The sequence below is a fragment of the Anomaloglossus baeobatrachus genome, chromosome 5 (assembly GCF_048569485.1).
Source record: "Anomaloglossus baeobatrachus isolate aAnoBae1 chromosome 5, aAnoBae1.hap1, whole genome shotgun sequence".
In the NCBI taxonomy this organism is placed as follows: Eukaryota; Metazoa; Chordata; class Amphibia; order Anura; family Aromobatidae; genus Anomaloglossus; species Anomaloglossus baeobatrachus.
This window is the reverse complement of record NC_134357.1, coordinates 509000327-509020904: the sequence shown is the minus strand read 5'-3', so window position 1 is coordinate 509020904 and position 20578 is coordinate 509000327. Positions and strand designations below refer to the sequence as shown.

At 44.3% G+C, this 20578-nt stretch overlaps 1 protein-coding gene across 1 annotated transcript in view; it reads left to right on the top strand.

Annotated features, from left to right (window-relative positions):
• LOC142312855 (uncharacterized) overlaps positions 1–20578 on the top strand; it is a 155981-nt gene that overhangs the window by 88974 nt on the left and 46429 nt on the right. The window contains 6 exon segments of the mRNA XM_075351840.1: positions 8522–8640; positions 8771–8950; positions 9033–9156; positions 9240–9337; positions 11575–11665; positions 19012–20011. Of these exon segments, the coding sequence (XP_075207955.1) occupies positions 8522–8640; positions 8771–8950; positions 9033–9156; positions 9240–9337; positions 11575–11665; positions 19012–20011 (1612 nt within the window).

Sequence of the window (20578 nt, the reverse complement as noted above, 5' to 3'; positions counted from 1 at the left end):
TTACGAGGATGATGCCCTATTATTTTTAGCAGAAGCCTCGCCATCCTTAAAGGTGGCGATGGATGTTATAGGTGACTTTGGCCGTTACTTGTTTCTAGGATGGGAACAGAGATAATTAACACATTTATGCTGAGTCTGGGTTAAAGGTGGTTTCAGAGTTTAAATGTCTTGGCATTAATATAATGGGGAAGGTGGGTAACTACGAGAAATTAAATCTTATCCCGTTGTTGGAAAAGTTTCAAAATAAGCTGAGCATGTGGGTAAAGCTGTCAGTGGTGGGACGTACTAACTTACTTAAAATGATCTGGATGCCACAATTACTGTATATATTGCATAACTGCCCAGTGTGGCTCTCATAAAGGTATTTTTACAAAATGAATAGTGTGTTCAGGGAGCTGATCTGGAGGAAAAGTCCCCTCGAATTAAGCTGGAACAATTGCAAAGGGGGAGGGGAGCTGGCAGCTCCAAACCTCTGGGCGTATTTCATGGCTGCCCATCTGCAACATATTAGAGGTTGGAATGACCCGGGAGGGGATGGGATACAAAGATTACTCTTGCAGCAATTCCTTAGTTCCGGGAACTTATACGGGGCATTAAACGCACAAAGGTTTGCGCTTCAGGGAGAGAGCATACCACCTATACCAACTTTATTGCTACTGTGCAAACTGTGGTGGATAATAAGAACCATTAAAGTGAACCTGTCGGCAGAAATTTCGCAATAAACCTAAAAGATTCCCCCTCTGCAGCTCCTGGGCTGCATTCTAGAAAGGTTCCTCTTGCTATTGTGCCCCCTTTGAGACCTAAATAAATACTTTATAAAGTCTTACCTTTTTGTATGCAAATGTTTTTTTATGGTCACGGGGGCGGGCTGTCTTGCGTCCGTTATTCGCCTCCTGCCGCTTTACGCCGTCCCCCATTGCTCATTTCCATACATGAGGACGCCGCCCAGTGCTCCCGAGGTTTCGCGCATGCCCAGTGGCACTATCGCGGGACACCACTGTGTAAAGCGTGACCGCTGGTGAGGTGATTGCGCAGGCGCGAGATTATGGGCAGCGCTGTGATTGTCATCAGCAGCGTCATCCAAGTACCCGCCCATAATCTCGCGCCTCCGGTAATAGGTGACGTGGGTTCAGATGGCCAGCGCTTGCGCATAACGGTGGAGGCAGAGGGAAAAGCGCTTGCACGAGATTATGGGCGGGTACTTGGATGACGCTGCTGATGACAATCACTACGCCGCCCATAATCTCGCGCCTGTGCAATCACCTCACCAGCGGTCACGTTTTACACAGTGCTGTCCCGCGATAGTGCCACTGGGCATGCGCGAAACCTCGGGAGCACTGGGCGGCGTCCTCATGTATGGAAATGAGCAATGGGGGACGGCGTAAAGCGGCAGGAGGCGAATAACGGACGCAAAACAGCCCGCCCCCGTGACCATAAAAAAAATTTGCATACAAAAAGGTAAGACTTTATAAAGTATTTATTTAGGTCTCAAAGGGGGCACAATAGCAACAGGAACCTTTCTAGAATGCAGCCCAGGAGCTGCAGAAGGGGAATCTATTAGATTTATTGCGAAATTTCTGCTGACCTTTTCCCTTTAAGAATTTACCCGGGATATCCCAGTTTACCTCAATTTGGGCTACCGCATGGATTCCGAACCTGTATAAATTGCAAGGAATTAATATGTGGGAAAGGAAAGGGAAACGGGGATTCACTCATATATTGGGGGAAAATGGTCAGCTGAAGGAATTTGTACCGTTGTAGGGAGAGTTTTATCTACCTTGACTGGAGTACTACAAATATTTATAGTTGCGGCACGCATGGCGAACAGAGGAATACCACTGCAGCAGGGGGTCCCTCAAAATAAAATTATAAATAGAATTGCTGAGGTTAAAATATCTGGGGGCCTAATTTCAGTAATATATTCTGTAGTATTGGATTTAGTACTCTCAAAATATTCGTCGAAAGGCCACTTTACACGCAATTGGGGTCACGGAATTCGTGACGCACATCCGGCCGCGTTAGCGATGTCGTTGCATGTGACACCTGCGTGCGATCGAAAATCGTCACAAACACATTCAAAATTGCTAATCGTTGACATGCTCCCCTATTCCCAATTATCGTTGCTGCTGCAGGTATGATGTTGTTCGTTATTCCTGCGGCAGCACACATTGCTATGTGTGACACCGCAGGAACGACGAACATCTCCTTACCTGCGTCCACCAGCAATGAGGAAGATAGGAGGTGGGCGGAATGTTTGTCCCACTCATCTCCGCCCCTCCACTTCGATTGGGTGGCCGCTTAGTGACGTTACTGTGACGTCGAATCACAGCGACGTCGCTAGGCAGGTAAGTAGTGTGACGGGTCCGTGCGATTTTGTGCACCACAGGCAGCGATTTGCCCGTGACGCACAAACGATGGAGGCGGGTACGCACGCTAGCGATCTCGCTAGCGAGATCGCAGTGTGTAAAGCGACCTTAAGTCTAAAGAGTAATGGAAGAGAGCTATAGTTCTCATTGAAGAGGGCCAATGGATGGAGATTTTAGGGAGGGTACCAGATCTGTCCCTCAGTGAGCCCACCGTTTATCCCAAATATATTTACTACACCAAAAATGAAAAACTCCAAAATTTCTATGCAATATCGGGCTTAGAGGTAATCCTCTGTGTAACAGATGCAAAACCCAGTGTGCAGATCTCATCCACATGATGTGGTCATGCCCCAAGCTTGACCCTTTTTTGGAAAGAAACAATTGAAATTATTAATAGTCTTCGGTGGGGGTGGTTCAGTCCCCTCTGGTGTGTGTTTTAGGGTGCGTTGAAGACCTGGTGATGGATGAGTATGGCGCAACAGTGATAGCTAGAATGTTATACATGGGTAGGAAGCTGATAGTACAGTATTGGTTGGATGACCAGACCCCCTCTATCCTGGAGTATATTAGCAAAGTGAATTGACTCAGCATGGATTTATGAAGGATCGCTCCTGTCAAACTAACCTGATCAGCTTCTATGAGGATGTAAGCTCTCACATGGACCGAGGAGAATCATTGGATGTCATTTATCTCGACTTCGGTAAAGCATTTGACACTGTCCCACATAAAAGATTGATAAGCAAAATGAGAAAGCTTGGGCTTGGGGAAAATGTGTGTAGATGGGTAGGTAGCTGGCTTAGTGGTAGAAAACAAAGAGTGGTTATTAATGGCGCATACTCAGATTGGGCCAGGGTTACTGGTGGGGTACCACAGGGTTCTGTATTGGGCCCCCTACTATTTAATATATTTATTAATGATCTGGTGGATGGCTTACAGAGTAAAATATCAGTATTTGCAGATGATACAAAACTATGTAAGGTAGTTAACACAAAGGAGGACAGTTTGCAACTACAGATGGATTTGAGTAAATTGGAGAATTGGGCTGAAAAATGGCAAATGAGGTTTAACACAGATAAGTGTAAGGTTATGCACATGGGAAGGAGAAACAGATGCCACGATTAATTACTAAATGGGAAACTGCTGGGGAAATCAGACATGGAAAAAGACTTCGGCATCTTAGCCAATAAGAAGCTAAACTGGAGTGCCCAGTGTCAGGCAGCTGCCACCAAAGCAAATAGGGTGAAGGGATGCATTAGAAGAGGTCTGGGGGCACGAGATGAAAACCTCATTCTCCCTCTGTACAAATCACTCGTCAGACCACACTTGGAGTATTGTGTGCAATTTTGGGCACCGGTGCTCAAGAAAGACATTACTGAACTTGAAAGGCGGGCAACTAAAATAATGGAGTGGCTGCATTACAACATCCAGAAAGGTTATCAAAATTAGGTCTATTTACTCTAGAAAAGAGAAGACTTAGGGGGGAGACCTAATAAATATGTACAAGTATATCAGAGGGCCATACAGAGATCTCTCCCATGATCTGTTTGTACCAAGGACTATGACAAGAGCAAGGGGGCATTCTCTTTGTTTGGAGGAAAGAAAATTTCTGAACCAGCATAGAAGAGGGTTTTTAACGGTAACAGCAGTAAGGCTCTGGAACTCTCTTCCTGAGGAAGTGGTGACAGCCAACTCACTGAATGAATTTAAGAGAGGAATGGATGCTTTTCTTGATAGCAAAAGTATAGAAGGTTATAAATAGCATAATATTACAGGTAGATAGTTGACCCAGCTTAGGGGTCGGGAAATATTTTTTTTCGCTATGAAGAAAACTGGCTTCTACTCTGTGGGTTTTTGCCTTCCACAGGTTCAACACTGGAGAACAGCAGCACTAAAATAGGCTGAACTAGATGGACATAAGGTCTTCCTTCAGCCTTAGAAACTATGTTACTATGACTCATAAATATGGAAAAGGTGATATGTTGCGCCCCACGGGTCCTAAAGGGTTTACTTATCCCCGGCCAGTGGTATTTGGGGTTGCTGCTGTGACAGGCCTGACCCGGCTCCCTGGCCCCGTCGGCTACATGTAAAGACAAACAGGCGGTTGCAAGACTGTCCGCCGGTGTTGAGGGGGATGGAAGGAGGGCGAAGGATCCCTGGGAAGCGTCACCGGTGGCAGTGGTGACTGGGGGTCTCGGCCGCCGACCCCTTCTGCGACTTCTCCTCTCCTTGGAGTGGTGTTGGATGCGGATGGGGGATGCTTTGCAGCGCCACCAGCGTGGTGTGCGGCCAGGGATTAGCCGCCGCTGCAAAATGTTTCTTTCCTCCTGGGGTGATATTAATGCAGCCCAGATAGTCCAGCTCCCCACAGGTGGAACGAGCCCCGGGAAGGACGGTGGCAATCGGGGGAGGGGGCCGATGGCGCCGAAGCGCGGGGCGACGGTAATAACAGGCCGAGGCAGCGGCCGCAGGTCCATGTCTTTTACTCAGTTCTTTAGAAGGCTGCCATCGGGGTACCGGTCACAGCCATGACTATGTAAGACCTTTCTCCTCTGCGCTTGTAGTGTAATGTGGATCCCCGTGGCATGAAGCGATTTGGGGGTTCCAGTTCCACGTTGTCCCATTCAGAATGGGGTTAGCCTGGGGACTACCTAGTCTAAACGTGGCCCTGCAGAATTGATGAAGCAACATGAAGTATGGTCCATCCTAGGGGTCTGCAACCTGTCTGTGGCCTCCAAGGGAGTGATTCAGTAAGCTTGCCCTCGGCTGCCGTGTCCTCCTCAGTCTCACAGGCTCACCCGACCGTCTGCAGCTACTCCCGGTCCACCCGGTTCCCTCCAGTCTACCCGATTCTACGAGTCCATGATGTCATGGTACTCTCTCTCTCTCTCTCCTTCAGTGTCTCTGACTGGCTGTTCTGCCTGGTCGGTCTCCCTGAAGGGAGTTGGGTCACAAACCCTCCTGAAGTCACACTGTTTGTCTCTTTCTACCTACTCACTGAGAGCAGCCCCCACCCACTGGTATGACTCAGCAGTGCTGGGAATTACCCGTTGCTATGGTGCCCACCTACAGTCTAGCTTCCTATGTGTGGTGACTCATGCTAGATGTTTGTGTAAAGTTATAGAAACCAGTGGTTCACCCTTTCTCAGCTGTATCAGTACAGCATTGTAAATCAAATGCAGTACCCTGTGGCGACTGAAGCCTCAGGGGTGCCACAGATATATCTGAAAAGAAACTATATCTCAACGTTTGACAAATTCTGGGTGTCTTGGATAGATGGCTCAGGCTTTGCCTCTAGAGAACTGCAGAGATTTCGACTAGTTCTCTTCTGAGAACTGACATGGTGGATTAAAGTGGATTTCATATTAATAATGTCTAACTAAGAACCCTTTACACAGAGCTGTGATAAATTTATTGGATATTATTGCATTTATCTTATATGTTGGGGATTGTCTGTGGGGTGGGTTTGGGGGACTGCGTTTCCCGGGAATGTTATAAAATCTGTTCTGTTTGAAAAATTTTCAATAAAAATATTTGATTTAAAAAATTTTTTTTATAACAAGAAGACCTAAAGATTCAGATATTTTAGATTTTTCCTTTTAGATTTGTTCTGTGTTTTTTGCTACTGTATTGGAGATATTCTGTGATAAATCTGTGTGACTATAGTTATATTGTGTGTTATACCGGGGGCAGGATGGGGCCAGGACTGGATGTAGTGATCATGTGAAGCCGGTAACAACTCCAGAGTAGAGTTGATCGAATCCGCCAAAATCCGGGACCGGCGGATCACTGCCAGATTGAAAAAAAAATCCGTATCCGCTGCGGATTCCGCTGCACATATAAGTCTTTTGTGACTAGAATCCAGAGATTAAAAATGTTTGTGGAAGGGATATGGAGGCAGGAGCGCACGCGGAAGACTCACCGGAGGCTGTGTCATGGCAGCAAACTCCTTCCGGGTCACGCTTTTCCCTTCCGTAGCTGACAATTCAATATTCATTGTTTTGCCCGCCAACCGACACGTGTAATTGGTTGCAGTTAGACTCGCTCCACCCTGAGTGGAGCGTGTCAGCTGACTGCAACCAATCACAGGCGTCAGGACAGCCGGTGGCCGGGAAAGCAAGTGCAACTGTCTGCGGGTCAGTATGGTGAACGTGCATGTGTTTCAGAAACACATGCACGTTCCTGTCAGAGTATGCTTCTGAGCCGATAATGCGATGTTAGACTCGTACAAGTCTGACATGACATCAGCCGGCACAGCCTGCGCTCTCTGAACATGAGCGTGCATGTACACAGAAACACATGCACACTCCTTTCAGAAGTGTGTGCAGCTGTGCTGCGATGTCAGACTCACGGGAGTCCCTCGCAGTGTGACTCCGTCCTAAAAGCAACCACATGAAGCTTTTTTGTTTTAATAATTAAAAAAAAAACGACATGCGGTCCCCCCCCTAATTTTGATACCGAGCCATGATAAAGCCGGCTGGGGGCTGGTATATTTTCAGCCCACAGCCGCCCGGTATTGCCGCATCTATTAAACGTGACAATCCCGATGCAATACCGGCTCTTCCCGTTGCCCTGTCGTGGTGGCAATCGGGGAATTAAGGGGTTAATAGCAGCGCACAGCTGCTACTAAGCCCTAGGTTAATCATGGCACAGGCGTCTGTGAGACACACACATTATTAATCTGTACATGAAAGTAAATAAGAACAAACACAGAGAAAAATCCTTTTTTTGGAATAAAATACAAACACACACTCTCCTTCACTTTATTAACCCCAAACACCTTGCAGGTCCAGGGTAATACACACGAGGTCCCAGCAGATTTCAGCACCAAATTTCCACATCCTGGCAAAAAAATTTTTTTTCCATTTTTGGGCCAAGGGATTCAAATTTGATGCTGAAATTTTTACACCACATTCCTGCATCCAATCTACACCTCCTGGCAAAAAAACCCACTCGTTTTTTGCCACGGTTTTTGCCATGGGTTTTTTGCCATGATTTTTACCGTGTTTTTTTGCACAGGTGCACATTAGGTGCTGAAAACATCTGCACCAGATTTCAGCACCAAATTTCCACCTCCTGGCAAAAAAAATTAAAAAATTAATTTTTGGCCAAGGGATGCAAATTTGAAGCTGAAATTTTTACACCATATTCCTGCATCCAATTCACATTTCCTGGCAAAAAAAACAACCCGTGGTTTTATTGCCGCTGTTTTTGCCACAGATCAGCAGGCTGCAACCCCAGCCCTGTATTTATCTTAGCTGTGTAGCAAAAGAAAAGGAACCACATGCGACTTTTCTTTTGTTAAATAATTAAAAAAAAAAAAAAAAAACGACGTGCAGTTCCCCCAATTTTGATACTCAGCCATGATAAAGCCGGTCGGGGCTGGTATTCTCAGCCGCCCAGTATTGCCGCATCTATTAGATGTGACAATCCCGGTGCTTTACTGGCTCTTCCCGTTGGCCTGGAGCGGTGCTAATTGGGGTAATAAGGGGTTAATAGCAGCGCACAGCTACCACAAAACCCTAGGTTAGTGATGGCACAGGCGTCGATGAGATACCTGCATCACTAACCTGTAAATGAAAGTAAATAAACACAGACACAGAGAAAAATCCTTTATTTGGAATAAAGTACAAAACACCCCCCTTAAACTCTTTATTAACCCCCAACACCCTGCAGGTCCGGAATAATCCACACGAGGTCCCACGCCACTTCAGCTCTGCTACATAACACATAGAGCCATTGAGCATGACCGCTGGCTGTGCAGACAATGACTGAGCTGCAATAACTGCACGGCAGACACTGTCACAGGCTGGGGGCGTGTCTGCCTGCAATCAATCACAGACGAGAGGACGGCCGATGGGAGGGAAAAACACAGAAAGCTGTGTGTATACGATGCACAGTACAGGAAGTGAATGCGCGACCCGGAAGCAGTGTGCTGCCATGACACAGAGTCTCGGTAAGTATGAAACGCTGTTTTATTTCTGTTTTTCTTTATATTTTAATTATTTTCCCTGGAAATCTTTGAAACCGTGCAGATCCGGAGTTTTACAATCCAGATCCGCTCAGCCCTACTCCGGAGATTTCTTACATGGGATCTTTCTGATGTTACATCGTCATCTTCTCCCCATTCAGGTCCCTACAATATTGGATCCTCTCAGATCTTCTATATAAGAGAATTTTCCCTATTGACCCGTCAAGGATGCATAGGGACAGGGACAAGATGGCGGAGAGGATATTACACCTCACCCTAGAGATCCTCTTCCGGCTTACTGGAGAGGTGAGAGATTCTGATGACGTCACATTACATCATTCTTATCTATGGGAATAACAGATGGACAGAACTGTAGAGGTGAGGACTCTGGGAAATGTCTGTAGTGAGATTTATTAATGTGTCTCTCCATATCCAGGATTACACAGTAGTGAAGAAGACCTCTAGTGATCGCTGTCAGGACCCTGTGTCTGAGGGATGGGGAAGACTCCTGAGCCCAATCACGGGGCCTCCATCTCACCCCCTGATATCTGAGGACATCAATGACCAGAAGATCCTAGAACTCACCTACAGGATGATTGAGCTGCTGACTGGAGAGGTGACACTGCTGGGAATGCTGGGACATTATACAGTAACACTATGAAGGGATCGGGGGATGATGGTATCATTGTATGTGTCAGGTTCCTATAAGGTGTCAGGATGTCACTGTCTATTTCTCCATGGAGGAGTGGGAGTATTTAGAAGGACACAAAGATCAGTACAAGGACTTCATGATGGAGGTTCCCCAGCCCCTCACATCACCAGGTAATAGACAGGACTAAATACACATGACCTATAATTATCTGTATGTAAAGAATTAATTCAGTCCCTGTATGTGTTTCCTCCAGTTCTATCCAGTGAGAGGACAACACCAGAGAGATGTCTCCGTCCTTTTCTTCCACAGGACTGTAAACAAGAAAATCCTGATCTTCCTCAGGATGATGAGGTAGATGTGTAGACGGCTGTGAAGGTCTTGTGTTTATCCTCCAGTATTATACACTGAATGGCCAATGCATTAGTGATACTGGTGCTTCCCTGATATAAAGTTTTCTGAATGGAAATTTGACCAGTGACTCCAAAGTTCAGAAGAAAATCCAGTGATCAGATTTGTGGATCACTTACAGTGCGAATCTATAGTAGAATGGAAATATTGAGTCATCTGATCAACTTTAAACATTTAGTACACATAATGGCGTTGAGATTATACTGAGGGTATTGTGATAGAGATAAAACATGCAGAAAAAGTGGGTTTTATGAATATAATGAACTCCTCAGTGACAGGAGTTCATGCACAACCATTCTGAAGAACAGTCGGTGCTCAGACTTGTACTGCAGCTAAAGACACTGATGCTACAGCTAAAGTGTCTGAATGAACAAATCTTCAGCTTACCTAGATGCTTACCTAGGGCATGTCGGAAATCAGAAAAAGGAGATGCAGTACCGCCATGCCATGTTACTTGGTCCAGGGCTGCAATGAGGAGGAGGCACAGGGATAATCCAACAATGCTTTGTGGCTCGGTGATCACAATACAGAAAGTCAATCCAGAACGTGGCAACACGCTAACACTTAAAACCTTGCTTTATATACGATGCATAAAAAGCGGGTCCGACAACCAGATGCTGGCACTCAGGAGGATGACGGCCGTTTCGCGCAGTCGTGCTTCTATAGGTCCTTACTGCACCAATGTTTGATGTTACAATGGTTGGATAGTCAGGAATTGCTTCCAGAAATATGACAGGCATTTTTCTAGCTTCTGTGGGCTTCACAGCCTTCAGATCTTCATCCTATAGAGCATCTCCAGGCGGAGGTAGATTGGGCTGTACAGAGTAGGTCAGTACCTCCATCTTATTTGTGGTATCTGTAAAAAAAACTGTCCTGTCCTCAAGGGCCAATATTCCTGCAGAATGATCAACACAGACTGGAACTGAAGACATAGAATTCCTATAGTTCTGAAGACCAAAGGTAAATGTACGCGTTACTAGATGGGTGTCTCTAAGGCTGGTTTCAGACGTCCGTGTTTAATCAGGTACCAGTCACACGCATGGTTATGGTCACACATGTGTCATCCGTGTTTGCATACGTGTGACACATACCGGGTAAAACACGTGTCTCTGCAATGAAAAGATATTCTATATTTACCTGTATCCAGCGATGCTGTCGTCTGCTCTGCTGCCTCCCGCTCCTAACCCCCGCTCATTATTTTCATTGTTTATTCACTGCCCGAGGATTTGGAAGCCGGAGCATCACGGGCACAGCGCCGGATAGCACCGCCGAGGACATCGCCGGTGACAGGTGAGGTGAGTATACAGCAGTTTGTGCAGTGACATCATCGGAGTTCCCAATGAACTTTCATGAACCCCTGGAAGTCACAATTGTGACACTCACTGTAGCGCAGTTGTCGCAGGGGTGTCATAAGGAGGTCATCAGAGTTCATTGGGAAACCCAATGACCTCCTGGACGTCCCTGCACACACACTGCTGGCAGGATACTCACCTGTCACTAGCGATGTCCCCAGTGATGCTGTCCTTGGCGGTGCTGTCTCACTGCAGTTAATAATAAATGAATATAATGAGCGGGGGTCAGGAGCGGGAGGCAGCAGAGCCGGAGACAGCATCGCTGGATACAGGTAAATATAGAAAATATTTTTATTTAAAAACTTGTGTTCTCTCCGGTCCGTGTCACACTGATGTCACACAGATCACATCAGTGTGTGGTCCGTGTGACACCCGTGCTGCCAGAGAAAAAACGGACACGTCTCCGTGTGAAATAGCGGGGTCACACTGTGCGTGGGAAAACGCGGCCGTGTGAGTACACAATAGGGTAACATGGGTACGCGTGACATCCGTGTTAAAATCGGATGTCACACGTACCTAAAACACGGACGTCTGAAACCAGCCTAAGAAGGTGGCCATTCAGTGTATGGTTTATACTTGGTGGAGATGACAGGATAAATCTGATCATAGGCATTAGATGTTGTCTGGATCTTCTCACAATTTTGTGGTTATGGAGACTGCTGGTTACAATTAGGAGCCGACAGGTTGGATTATACAGGAGATCTGCAGCTCTGTGATATCTACTGCTGTCAGTTTTGGTTGTTTTGTTAATTTTTGATCTTGTCTGTTTTTCTGAATCATTTCTAACAACTTCTCCATCTGTCTGTGACTTTAAAAATATTGTTTCAGGGTGACAATCTGCCCCATATTAATACTACAGAGACATATGTGAGGGGTGATGAGCGGTGTAAAGAGGAGATTCCTACAGATAACCGCACAGGTGAGTAGTGACCACTAAATGCAGAGAAGTCACAGATTTTACTCAGTCACTGGTTGTAGATTTATGGGCCCAGTTCATTGAGACTGGTGTTGTGCATGTCAGTCTTAATATGTAGTGCCACTGGCATGAGATGCACCTAATTCATTTAAAGGTGAACGTCAGGGGCTGGAGAATATTTCTGGAGTGAGTTATGCCACTAATGTCGTGCATTTTCATAAATTCTAAAAGCAGGTATAGCCATGTGTCACGCCCCACCAGGGCCATCCAAGGGGACACTCTGATCCATAAATAAAAATCTAAGGCTTGATAGGAGACCATCACCTTCCCTATATACTGTAATAGGATATCATTGTATTGCAGTATACAGAACTATTGTTCATGTAATCACAGGTTCATATCTCTTAACTCCTTCCCCACATTAGATGTATTGGTACGTTCTGTTTAGTAGTGAATTTCCGCAACTTAACATACCGGTATATCCAGGTGATTATGCGTGTGCAGGAGTTGTGCCCACACACTCCCCACCGGGAGCTCGACTGACAGCTGAGGTCCTGCTGCTGAAGAAAGGCCAACAGTGTACAGAGTAACTCTGCCTCCTCATCATAGTGAATGGATCTGTCGGGGGTTTCATCTGTGACATTTTTCAAACATTTGGATGAAACCTCCGATTTAAGCGTTCAGCGTAGAGCTCAGGATAAATGTGACTCTAGCCTTAAAAGTGATCCAAAATCTTATGTACCCCAAAATGCCAGTAATGTACAATCACATATGGGATATTGCCACTTTCCCGATAAGTTGTGTAACAAATTACGGGGCTATTTATATGTTTATTTCTTTTTGTGGAAATGTAAAACCTGGTGCTAAAACAATAACTTAGTTATACATTTTTTTTTTTACTGCCCAATGATAAAAAATTCTGTGACACACCTGTGACGTTAAAATACTCAGTGGCCCCCTAGATGAAATCACTGAGGGGTGTATTGTGTAAACTAATAATTTATGGGGGATTCTGTTGTTTTGGCACCTCAGGGGCTCTGCCAATGTGATACGGCATCCACCATCCATTCCAGCAAAATCTGAATTCCAACATGGCGCTCCTTCCTTTCTGAGCTTTGCACCATGACGAAAATGGACCCTGCAGTATATTGTGCAATTTCTCTTTTTATCTGTGTGAAAATGAGAAACTTGCGCTAAAGCAACATTTTCATGGAACAAAACATAATATTTAATTTTCATGACCCGATATTATAAAATTCTATTAATCGCGAATAGGTTCAAGATGGTCATCACACCCATACATGACTTCATTGGGAGGTGTTGTTTCACTTATGGAGTTTTCTACTGTTTGTTTAGCACCTCAGGGGCTCTGCAAATGATGCAACAGTGTCCACAATCTATTCCAGAAAAAATTCAGGAAGGTGAAAACAGACTTCATGGGAAGGGGTTAAGACGAGTTGCTGTCATTCCTGAACATCTTACACAATAAAAAAAACTTACACATTTTCCATCATTATAATCGTTCTGATCTGAGGAATCCTGCTGTAACAAACCAGCAGTGGGAGCTGGAGCACCAGGAAAGTGCTAGACAGAAAATCTCCACTAGATGGGGTCTGAGCCAGGAGGTTCACGTGGTACCAAGGATGAGACAGAGTAAAGGGAGAGTCAGAAACCAAGAGAGAACGTCAAAGACCGGAGGAGTGGTGAAGCCAAAGTTTAATAACAAGCCGAGGTAGGAAACCGGTAGAGCAGGTGATAACAGGGAGGACAGGGAGACGGAACAACAGAGGAGGGAGGACGGGAGTGAGGAGGATGGGTGTCGGAGGACGGACGCAGTTAGGAGGACGGGAGGCAAGGAGGATGGACAAAGTCAGAAGGATGGAAGGCAGGGAGGACGGACGCAGTCAGGAGGATGGGAGGTAGGAAGGACGGACGTAAATATAATGTTTCCTTAAAGAGTTAATATCTGAAGAGGGTTTATTTGGTTGTATTTTGAATATATTGTGTGGATAGGAGCCTCGCTGCCACTGATAATATCAGGGAGAAATAAAACTGAAAGACAAAGGCGCAAATGGGGTCTTATCCTAGATGGTGGATAAGGGGGTGGCGGAATCGCTCACCTGGTATGGGGCGGGTTGTGAGAAGTCACAACCACTATGAAAGCTTGTAAACTGCCGCCGCAGTCCCCATGTGGAGTAACCGCAGAGTGAAGAGACAAGGGGTTAACACCGCACTCCCGGTGGTCTTTTCTATATATACATGTCTATTGCTTTCGCTCGATATACATCTGTGATCCTATTCCTGAAGAAGGAGATTAAATCTCCTAAAATTGTAGAATAAAAGATCACTGTTCAGGACATCTATGTGTTCTTCACTCTGTGATTACTGATAATATATGTATATATATCCATTTTTGGTTCTAGACTAGGCATGTCCAACCCAAGGGACGCATGCAGCCATAAATGGTCCTTAGTGCAACCCAACACAGATTTCCAGTGGGCTGCAGTGCTAAAATGCATAGTGGACCTCCACTGTATAATTAGGATTATTATGTGAGGACTTTTTTGCTCATCTCTGGTGGCAGAAATCATTTGTGGATCTTTCTTTTGCTCATCAGCTTTCATTAGTGTTTGTGTATTTAATGTGTAGCCTAAGACAACAGCTCTTCTTCCAATGTGGCCCAGAGATGGCAAAAGGTTAGACACCTTTTTCAGATTGTAAAACGCACTTTTCCCTCACAAAAATGTGGGAGGAAAATGAGGGGTGTGTCTTAAAATCCGAATGTAGCTTACCGGCAGGTAGAGAATGGGCACTGTACTGGCTGCGATGTGGGCTGTGTGGAGTGGGGCAGTGCGGCAGGTGAGCTGCTCTGTCGGCGGTGCGGCAAGTAAGATGCTCTGTCTACAGTGTGCGGCTGTGCTGGCTGCGATGGGGGCTGTGTGGAGCAGGGCGGTACGGAGGGTGAGATGCTCTGTCGGCAGTGAGGACTTCAAGTAATGCCGCCCGGAGTTGGCGCGTACGCAGATGGAGCTCTCGGCTCAAGATCTCATCTGCACATGTGCCGCCTCTGGCCCATTGATCTCTCAGCAGCGGAGTTAAGGAAAATGGTGCCCGGAGGCAGCGCGTGTGCAGATGACATCTCGGCATGTCATTGAGCATAGAGCTCACTCTGCAGATGCAACGATTCCGAGTGCCATTTCTTTGAAGCCCACAACACCAAAAGAGCATCTGCATCTCCCGCCATACCGCTCTGTTCCACGTAGCTAGCACAGCAACCCCCACCGCACTCAGCACAGCTGCTAGCACACCCGCCCCCATCGCAGCCAGCACAGAAGCTAGCATTGCCCTACCCCAGCAACCCCCCGCCTCCTGTGACCCTGCTCCACCACCGCTGCCAAACCCTCCGTTAAGACACCACTGGAGCATAAGACGGACCCCTGTTTTTTGTTTTTTTTGTTTTTTTTTTTTCATTTCTAAATTTGGGGTGCGTCTTATAATCCGTTGCATCTTACAAAACAAAAAAATATGGTATATCGTTCGCCCTGGACTGATACAGCACCAGTGTTGTCAGAATGTGCCATAGGCTATCTCTCAGGAGTAGTGATGGGCAGTCTCGTCTCACTGGGTTAGAAAAAAAAAATTTGGTTCCGGACCAAAATTTACCCTGGGTATCTGTCCAGACACCGGTCCCCATATAAGTCTTTGGGGACCAGAATCTGGCATTTAAAAATGGTGGTAGAAAAGAGAGGGCTATAGGAACAAGCAGGCTATACTTACAGAGTCTCCGATGCAGCTGTAACTGCTCACACAGCCACTCATTCCCTTCCGGGGCCACTCAGTACCTTCATTGCATATGCACAAGCTTTCCCCGCTTATCAGTGTCTGTGATTGGTTGCAGTCAGATGTGACCCCACCGTGAGTGTCAGCTGACTTCTTTCAATCATAGATGCTGTGTGCGTCTACCATGGTATAAAAAATAATTTAAATTTAAAAAATTGTCTGAGGGTCATCCCAAATTATGATACCCAGCATACAGCTACAGGCTGCAGCCCCCAGCGATGCGCTTATCTTGGCTGTATATCAAAATAAGAGGAACCGCATGCGGCTTTTGTTTAAATTATTTAAATAAATAATTTTTTAAAAAAAAACAGCGTGTAGTCCCCACTCCAATTTTGATATTCAGTCAAACATAAAGTTCCACAGCTGGGGGCAGGTATTTTCAGGCTGGGGAGACCTATGCTTATGGAGTCCCCCAGCGTAAAAATAGCAGCCGTCCAGGATTACATTAGATGCGACAATAGCAGAACTTTACCTGGCTCTTCCCGATTGTCCTGGTATGGTTGCAATCGGGGTAATAAGGGGTTAATTACAGCGCACAGCTGCCACTAAGCCCTCGATAAAAAATGGGAGGCGTCAATGAAGGAAGGAGGCGGGTCGCCGGCCAGAGCGATGGTCGCAGGGCAGGTAAGTGCATGTGAAGCTGGCGTAGCGATAATTTTCGCTACGCCAGCTATCACACGATATCGTACCTGCGACGGGGGCGGGGACTATCGCGTGCGACATCGCAGCATTGGCTTGCGATGTCGCAACGTGCAAAGCCGCCCTAAGAGTTGCTGATAGATATTTGAAATTAAAACCGTTGTATTTTTTGTCGTTACTATTGAGTCTAGTAAGGAATTTTTTCGTATATCTGGTACTGTATCGCTAAACTCAGTCTGATATGTATGTTGAAGTTGTAGATATTGAAAGAAGAAACTGCGAAGCAATCCAAACTCTTGTAGTTCATAAAAAATTTTAAGAATTTCATTTTCTATTAACTGATCTAAAGTCTGAATTCCCCTTGATTCCCAACCTCTGAAACCAGTCAATTTCTCAAACTCTACCAGTCACTGATTCTGCCATAATGGGGTAAAATTTAGAGCATTCATTAATTCCCAACAGTCTTTTTCCCCTATCCCACACCTTATACATCAGTGCTCTCTCTCACAGTCCCTCTCTGTCTGTGCCCTTGCACTTAGTACCCATCTCCAGCACGTATATGGGCGATGCCCATTTTTTGTCGTATAGGATGAGACTACTATATTTGTCCATGATTTCCCCCCCCCCCCCACCCAGGACAATGCTGCATTTGCAAAGCTATACATTACACTGGAGATCAAAATTAGAGTCCACCACACAATTTCCTGAATGTTAACGTAATTGTGTAGTCCTATGTAATTATTTCCTAACATGAGTAAACTAGCAGTATTTTAAGCTTATTTCATAAATTGAATTCATTCCAAAGCACCTAATAAAAATGTAAATGAGAAAGAACACTGATCAAAATTAAAGAACACTTTCAGGTACCTGCAAGTTATTTGTGTTAATGTGGCACCTGGTGCTAATTTTCTTATTTATCTGAGAAACAGTATTTAACTGACAGCCTAACTTTCCAGTTTGCACTGACTTTGCAAAAATGGTGTGCCGTTCCAAAGGGACTGAAACCTTCCGGCCGCAGGTTGTCCAGATGAAAGCCAAAAGGGTGACCCTATCATCAATAGTAAGAGAAGTTGGCCGTTCCAAGTCTGTGATTTCGAGAATATTGCATCTTTAGAACATCACAAACTCTTTCAAGTTCCCCAAGAAGGCTGATTACCCTCAAAAGATAAATACATGAGAGGACAGGAGAATCTCCATGGGTAATAGTTTCAACACTGCAGATGGAATTACTCGCCAGTTCAGCACTGAGTAGGGTTACTGTTTTGTTATTAAGTATCACAACATTTAAGAGCATTTGTACTGAAAGCCCACTCTGCAGTGACCAAACCTCTAGCAAAAATAGAATTCCAGTTAAATACAGTGAAGTGCTTACTCCTTTAGGGCATATTTTACACAAAATGAGCTGGAATATTTTTAGCACAAAGTAAGAACACAACATTTTATTGAGGAAGTTATTAAAACATTTTATATGAAAACAGTAGATCACTTCAGATGAAAGGCTGCATGGGCCCTTTGTCACATACATTTACACCAGAAAAGTCAAATTACAAGGTTTGTGTTCCATATTGATAGTTATTTGTAGTTACATACAGGATAAATGATTTAATAAATTAAATACAAAAGTACTGCCATCTAGTGGTTGTATCAGAACGTGATATCAATCCAATATCTTAAAATGTAAATTAATTTACAATTAAATCCAGGTTAATTCATCAAACAGTGTACATAATTCCTATGAAGCAACAATAAGCTAGTACAATAACCTTCCTCTCAATGTTGAACTGGACAGTTAACAGATCACTACTAAAGGGACAAAGTTGCCATCATTCCATAAGCAGTATCAGCATTAAGAGGTTGAAACAAAGGTTATTGTCAATTCCTGAGCAGCATACATTAAACCTATAAGGTAACCATGACTATTGCAAAGAAGCCTCCTCCCCATATTCAGCTGTACATGTAGCAGATCTCTATTTCCACACGTGTCTAAATGGGCACAGTTGCCATCATTCCATCGGTGAGATTCTCATCAGTGCAAGACGCAGCGTAAATGCATGCAATACACACACGTGCGCACACAGCCTTAGATCTGTGGAAGAGACTGGAAGAAAAGTGGACCAAAATCAAACCAGAGCAGTGTGAGAGACTAGTAATGTGCTGTGGCCACAGATGTGCTTTAGTCATTCAAAGCAAAGGCCTTTAAACGTCCTACTGATGGATGATTGTTGTTCCGTCAGAAAATGTACATATAATCTTTCTCCGTGCTACAGCCATTGCTGTTCTCTAATTATGATCATCTTGATTGGGTAAATAAAGGTTTTATGTTGCTAAACTTTGGATCTTTCGTAATACACTGTTCTAGTGGCATGGTCTACCCCTTACAAAAAACCTTCAAATGTTCATTAATGTAGATTACATTATTTCTGAAAAAAGCAAGTGATCATACATTGTTCTCCAATTTTGATTTCCAGTGTATATTCATGGAGCTGAAATTGCCAGACCTACCCCAGTTCTGCTCCTCTGAAATGATGCCAGTTTTATCCTTGCATTGTGTTTGCATCGGTTAGGAGATGTTTTACTTCTGTATTTTTTTTAAAATGTACCTGACACTGGCATATTAAAACATGGACCAATGACCAAGTTATCTTCAATAGCAAAGTGAAAAATTAAATAAGTACAAACCTCGTGGCCTGATATTATAATCTATGAGACTCTGCTTTGGAATTTCTTGTTGCCATCACTGCATTCATCAGTTCAAATTTAATATTACTTCAGTTTGTATAGAAATGTTATACAATTTATATATATCATAATTAATATTATTTCAAGGGTGTGTTAATGAAAAATAATATATTCAGTTTTATTTTTGGCAGATGACTTCACCAGCAAATCAGGGTCACAACTGATATTTTCAGTTTTCACAACAGATGATCATAATATCAATCTGGTTGCTCATGAAGAACATGATAGTATCCCACATATATCTCCGACCCTGCACAGTAAAGATCTGCCGTCTGATCCTTCTCAACAGCTCCTATCTTTGAATTCATTGCAGACTGTTAATCAAAACAAAAATAACGGAATCGATGGTGAACTTCACAGTGTACATACAACAAAGAAGCCATATTCATGTTCAAAATCTGGGAAATGTTTTCCAAGAAAATCAAATGCTGTTGCACATGAGAAAGTACACACAGGGGACGAACCATTTTCATGTTCAGAATGTGGAAAACATTTTATAGAAAAATCAAGTCTTGTTAAACATCAGAGAATTCACACAGGGGAAAAGGAATTATTATGTTTAGAATGTGGGAAATGTTTTACTTTAAAAGATCAGCTTGTTAGACATCAGAGAACACACACAGGGAAGAAGCCATATTCATGTTCAGAATGTGGGAAATGTTTTAGAGATAAATCATATCTGGTTAAACATCTGAGAATTCACACAGGTGAGAAGCCATATTCATGTCGCAAATGTGGAAAATGTTTTACACAGGAAAGATATCTTGTTAACCATGTGAGAACTCACACAAGTAAGACCCTATTTTCATGCTCAGAATGTGGAAAATGTTTTACAGACAAAGCATATCTTGTTACACATCAGAAAATTCACACAGGGGAGACCCCATTTTCATGTTCAGAATGTGGCAAATGTTTTAAAAAGAAAGGACATCTTGTTAGCCATCTGAGAATTCACACAGGGGAGAAGCCTTTTTCATGTTCAGAATGTGGGAAATGTTTTACAGAGAAAACATCTCTTGTTAGACATCAGAGAAATCACACAGGGGAAAAGCCATTTTCATGTTCAGAATGTGGAAAATCTTTTACACAGAAATCAAATCTTCTTTCACATCAGAGAATTCACAAAGGGAAGTAGCCATTTTAATTCTTTTTAAAACCATATTGTCAAATGGTACAAAAACAAAATACAAGTTATAGTCTACGAGAGAAGGGAATTTAATGTACAGTACTAACTGCTTAATAGTCATTGTAAGCAACTACCAAGAAACATCTTTTATTGAAAAATAAAAAAGAGCTCCTCTTCATGTCAATGTATCAATCCCTTGTATAAATTGACTCTGGTTATAGAAATGCTGCTTTAAGTGATCAGGACCAATGCTGAGTTAAGCGGGCTTTACACGCTACGACATCGCTCAAGTGATCTCGTTGGGGTCACTGATTTTGTGATGAACATCCGGTCGCTTTAGCGATGCCGTTGCGTGTGACACCTATGAGCGATTTTGCATCGTCGCAAAAACGTGCAAAATCGCTCATCGGTGACATGTGGGTCCATTCTCCAATATCGTTACTGCAGCAGTAACGAAGTTGTTCCTCGTTCCTGCGGCAGCACACATCGCTCCATGTGACACCGCAGGAATGAGGAACCTCACCTTACCTGCGTCCCGGCCACAATGCGGAAGGAAGGAGGTGGGCGGGATG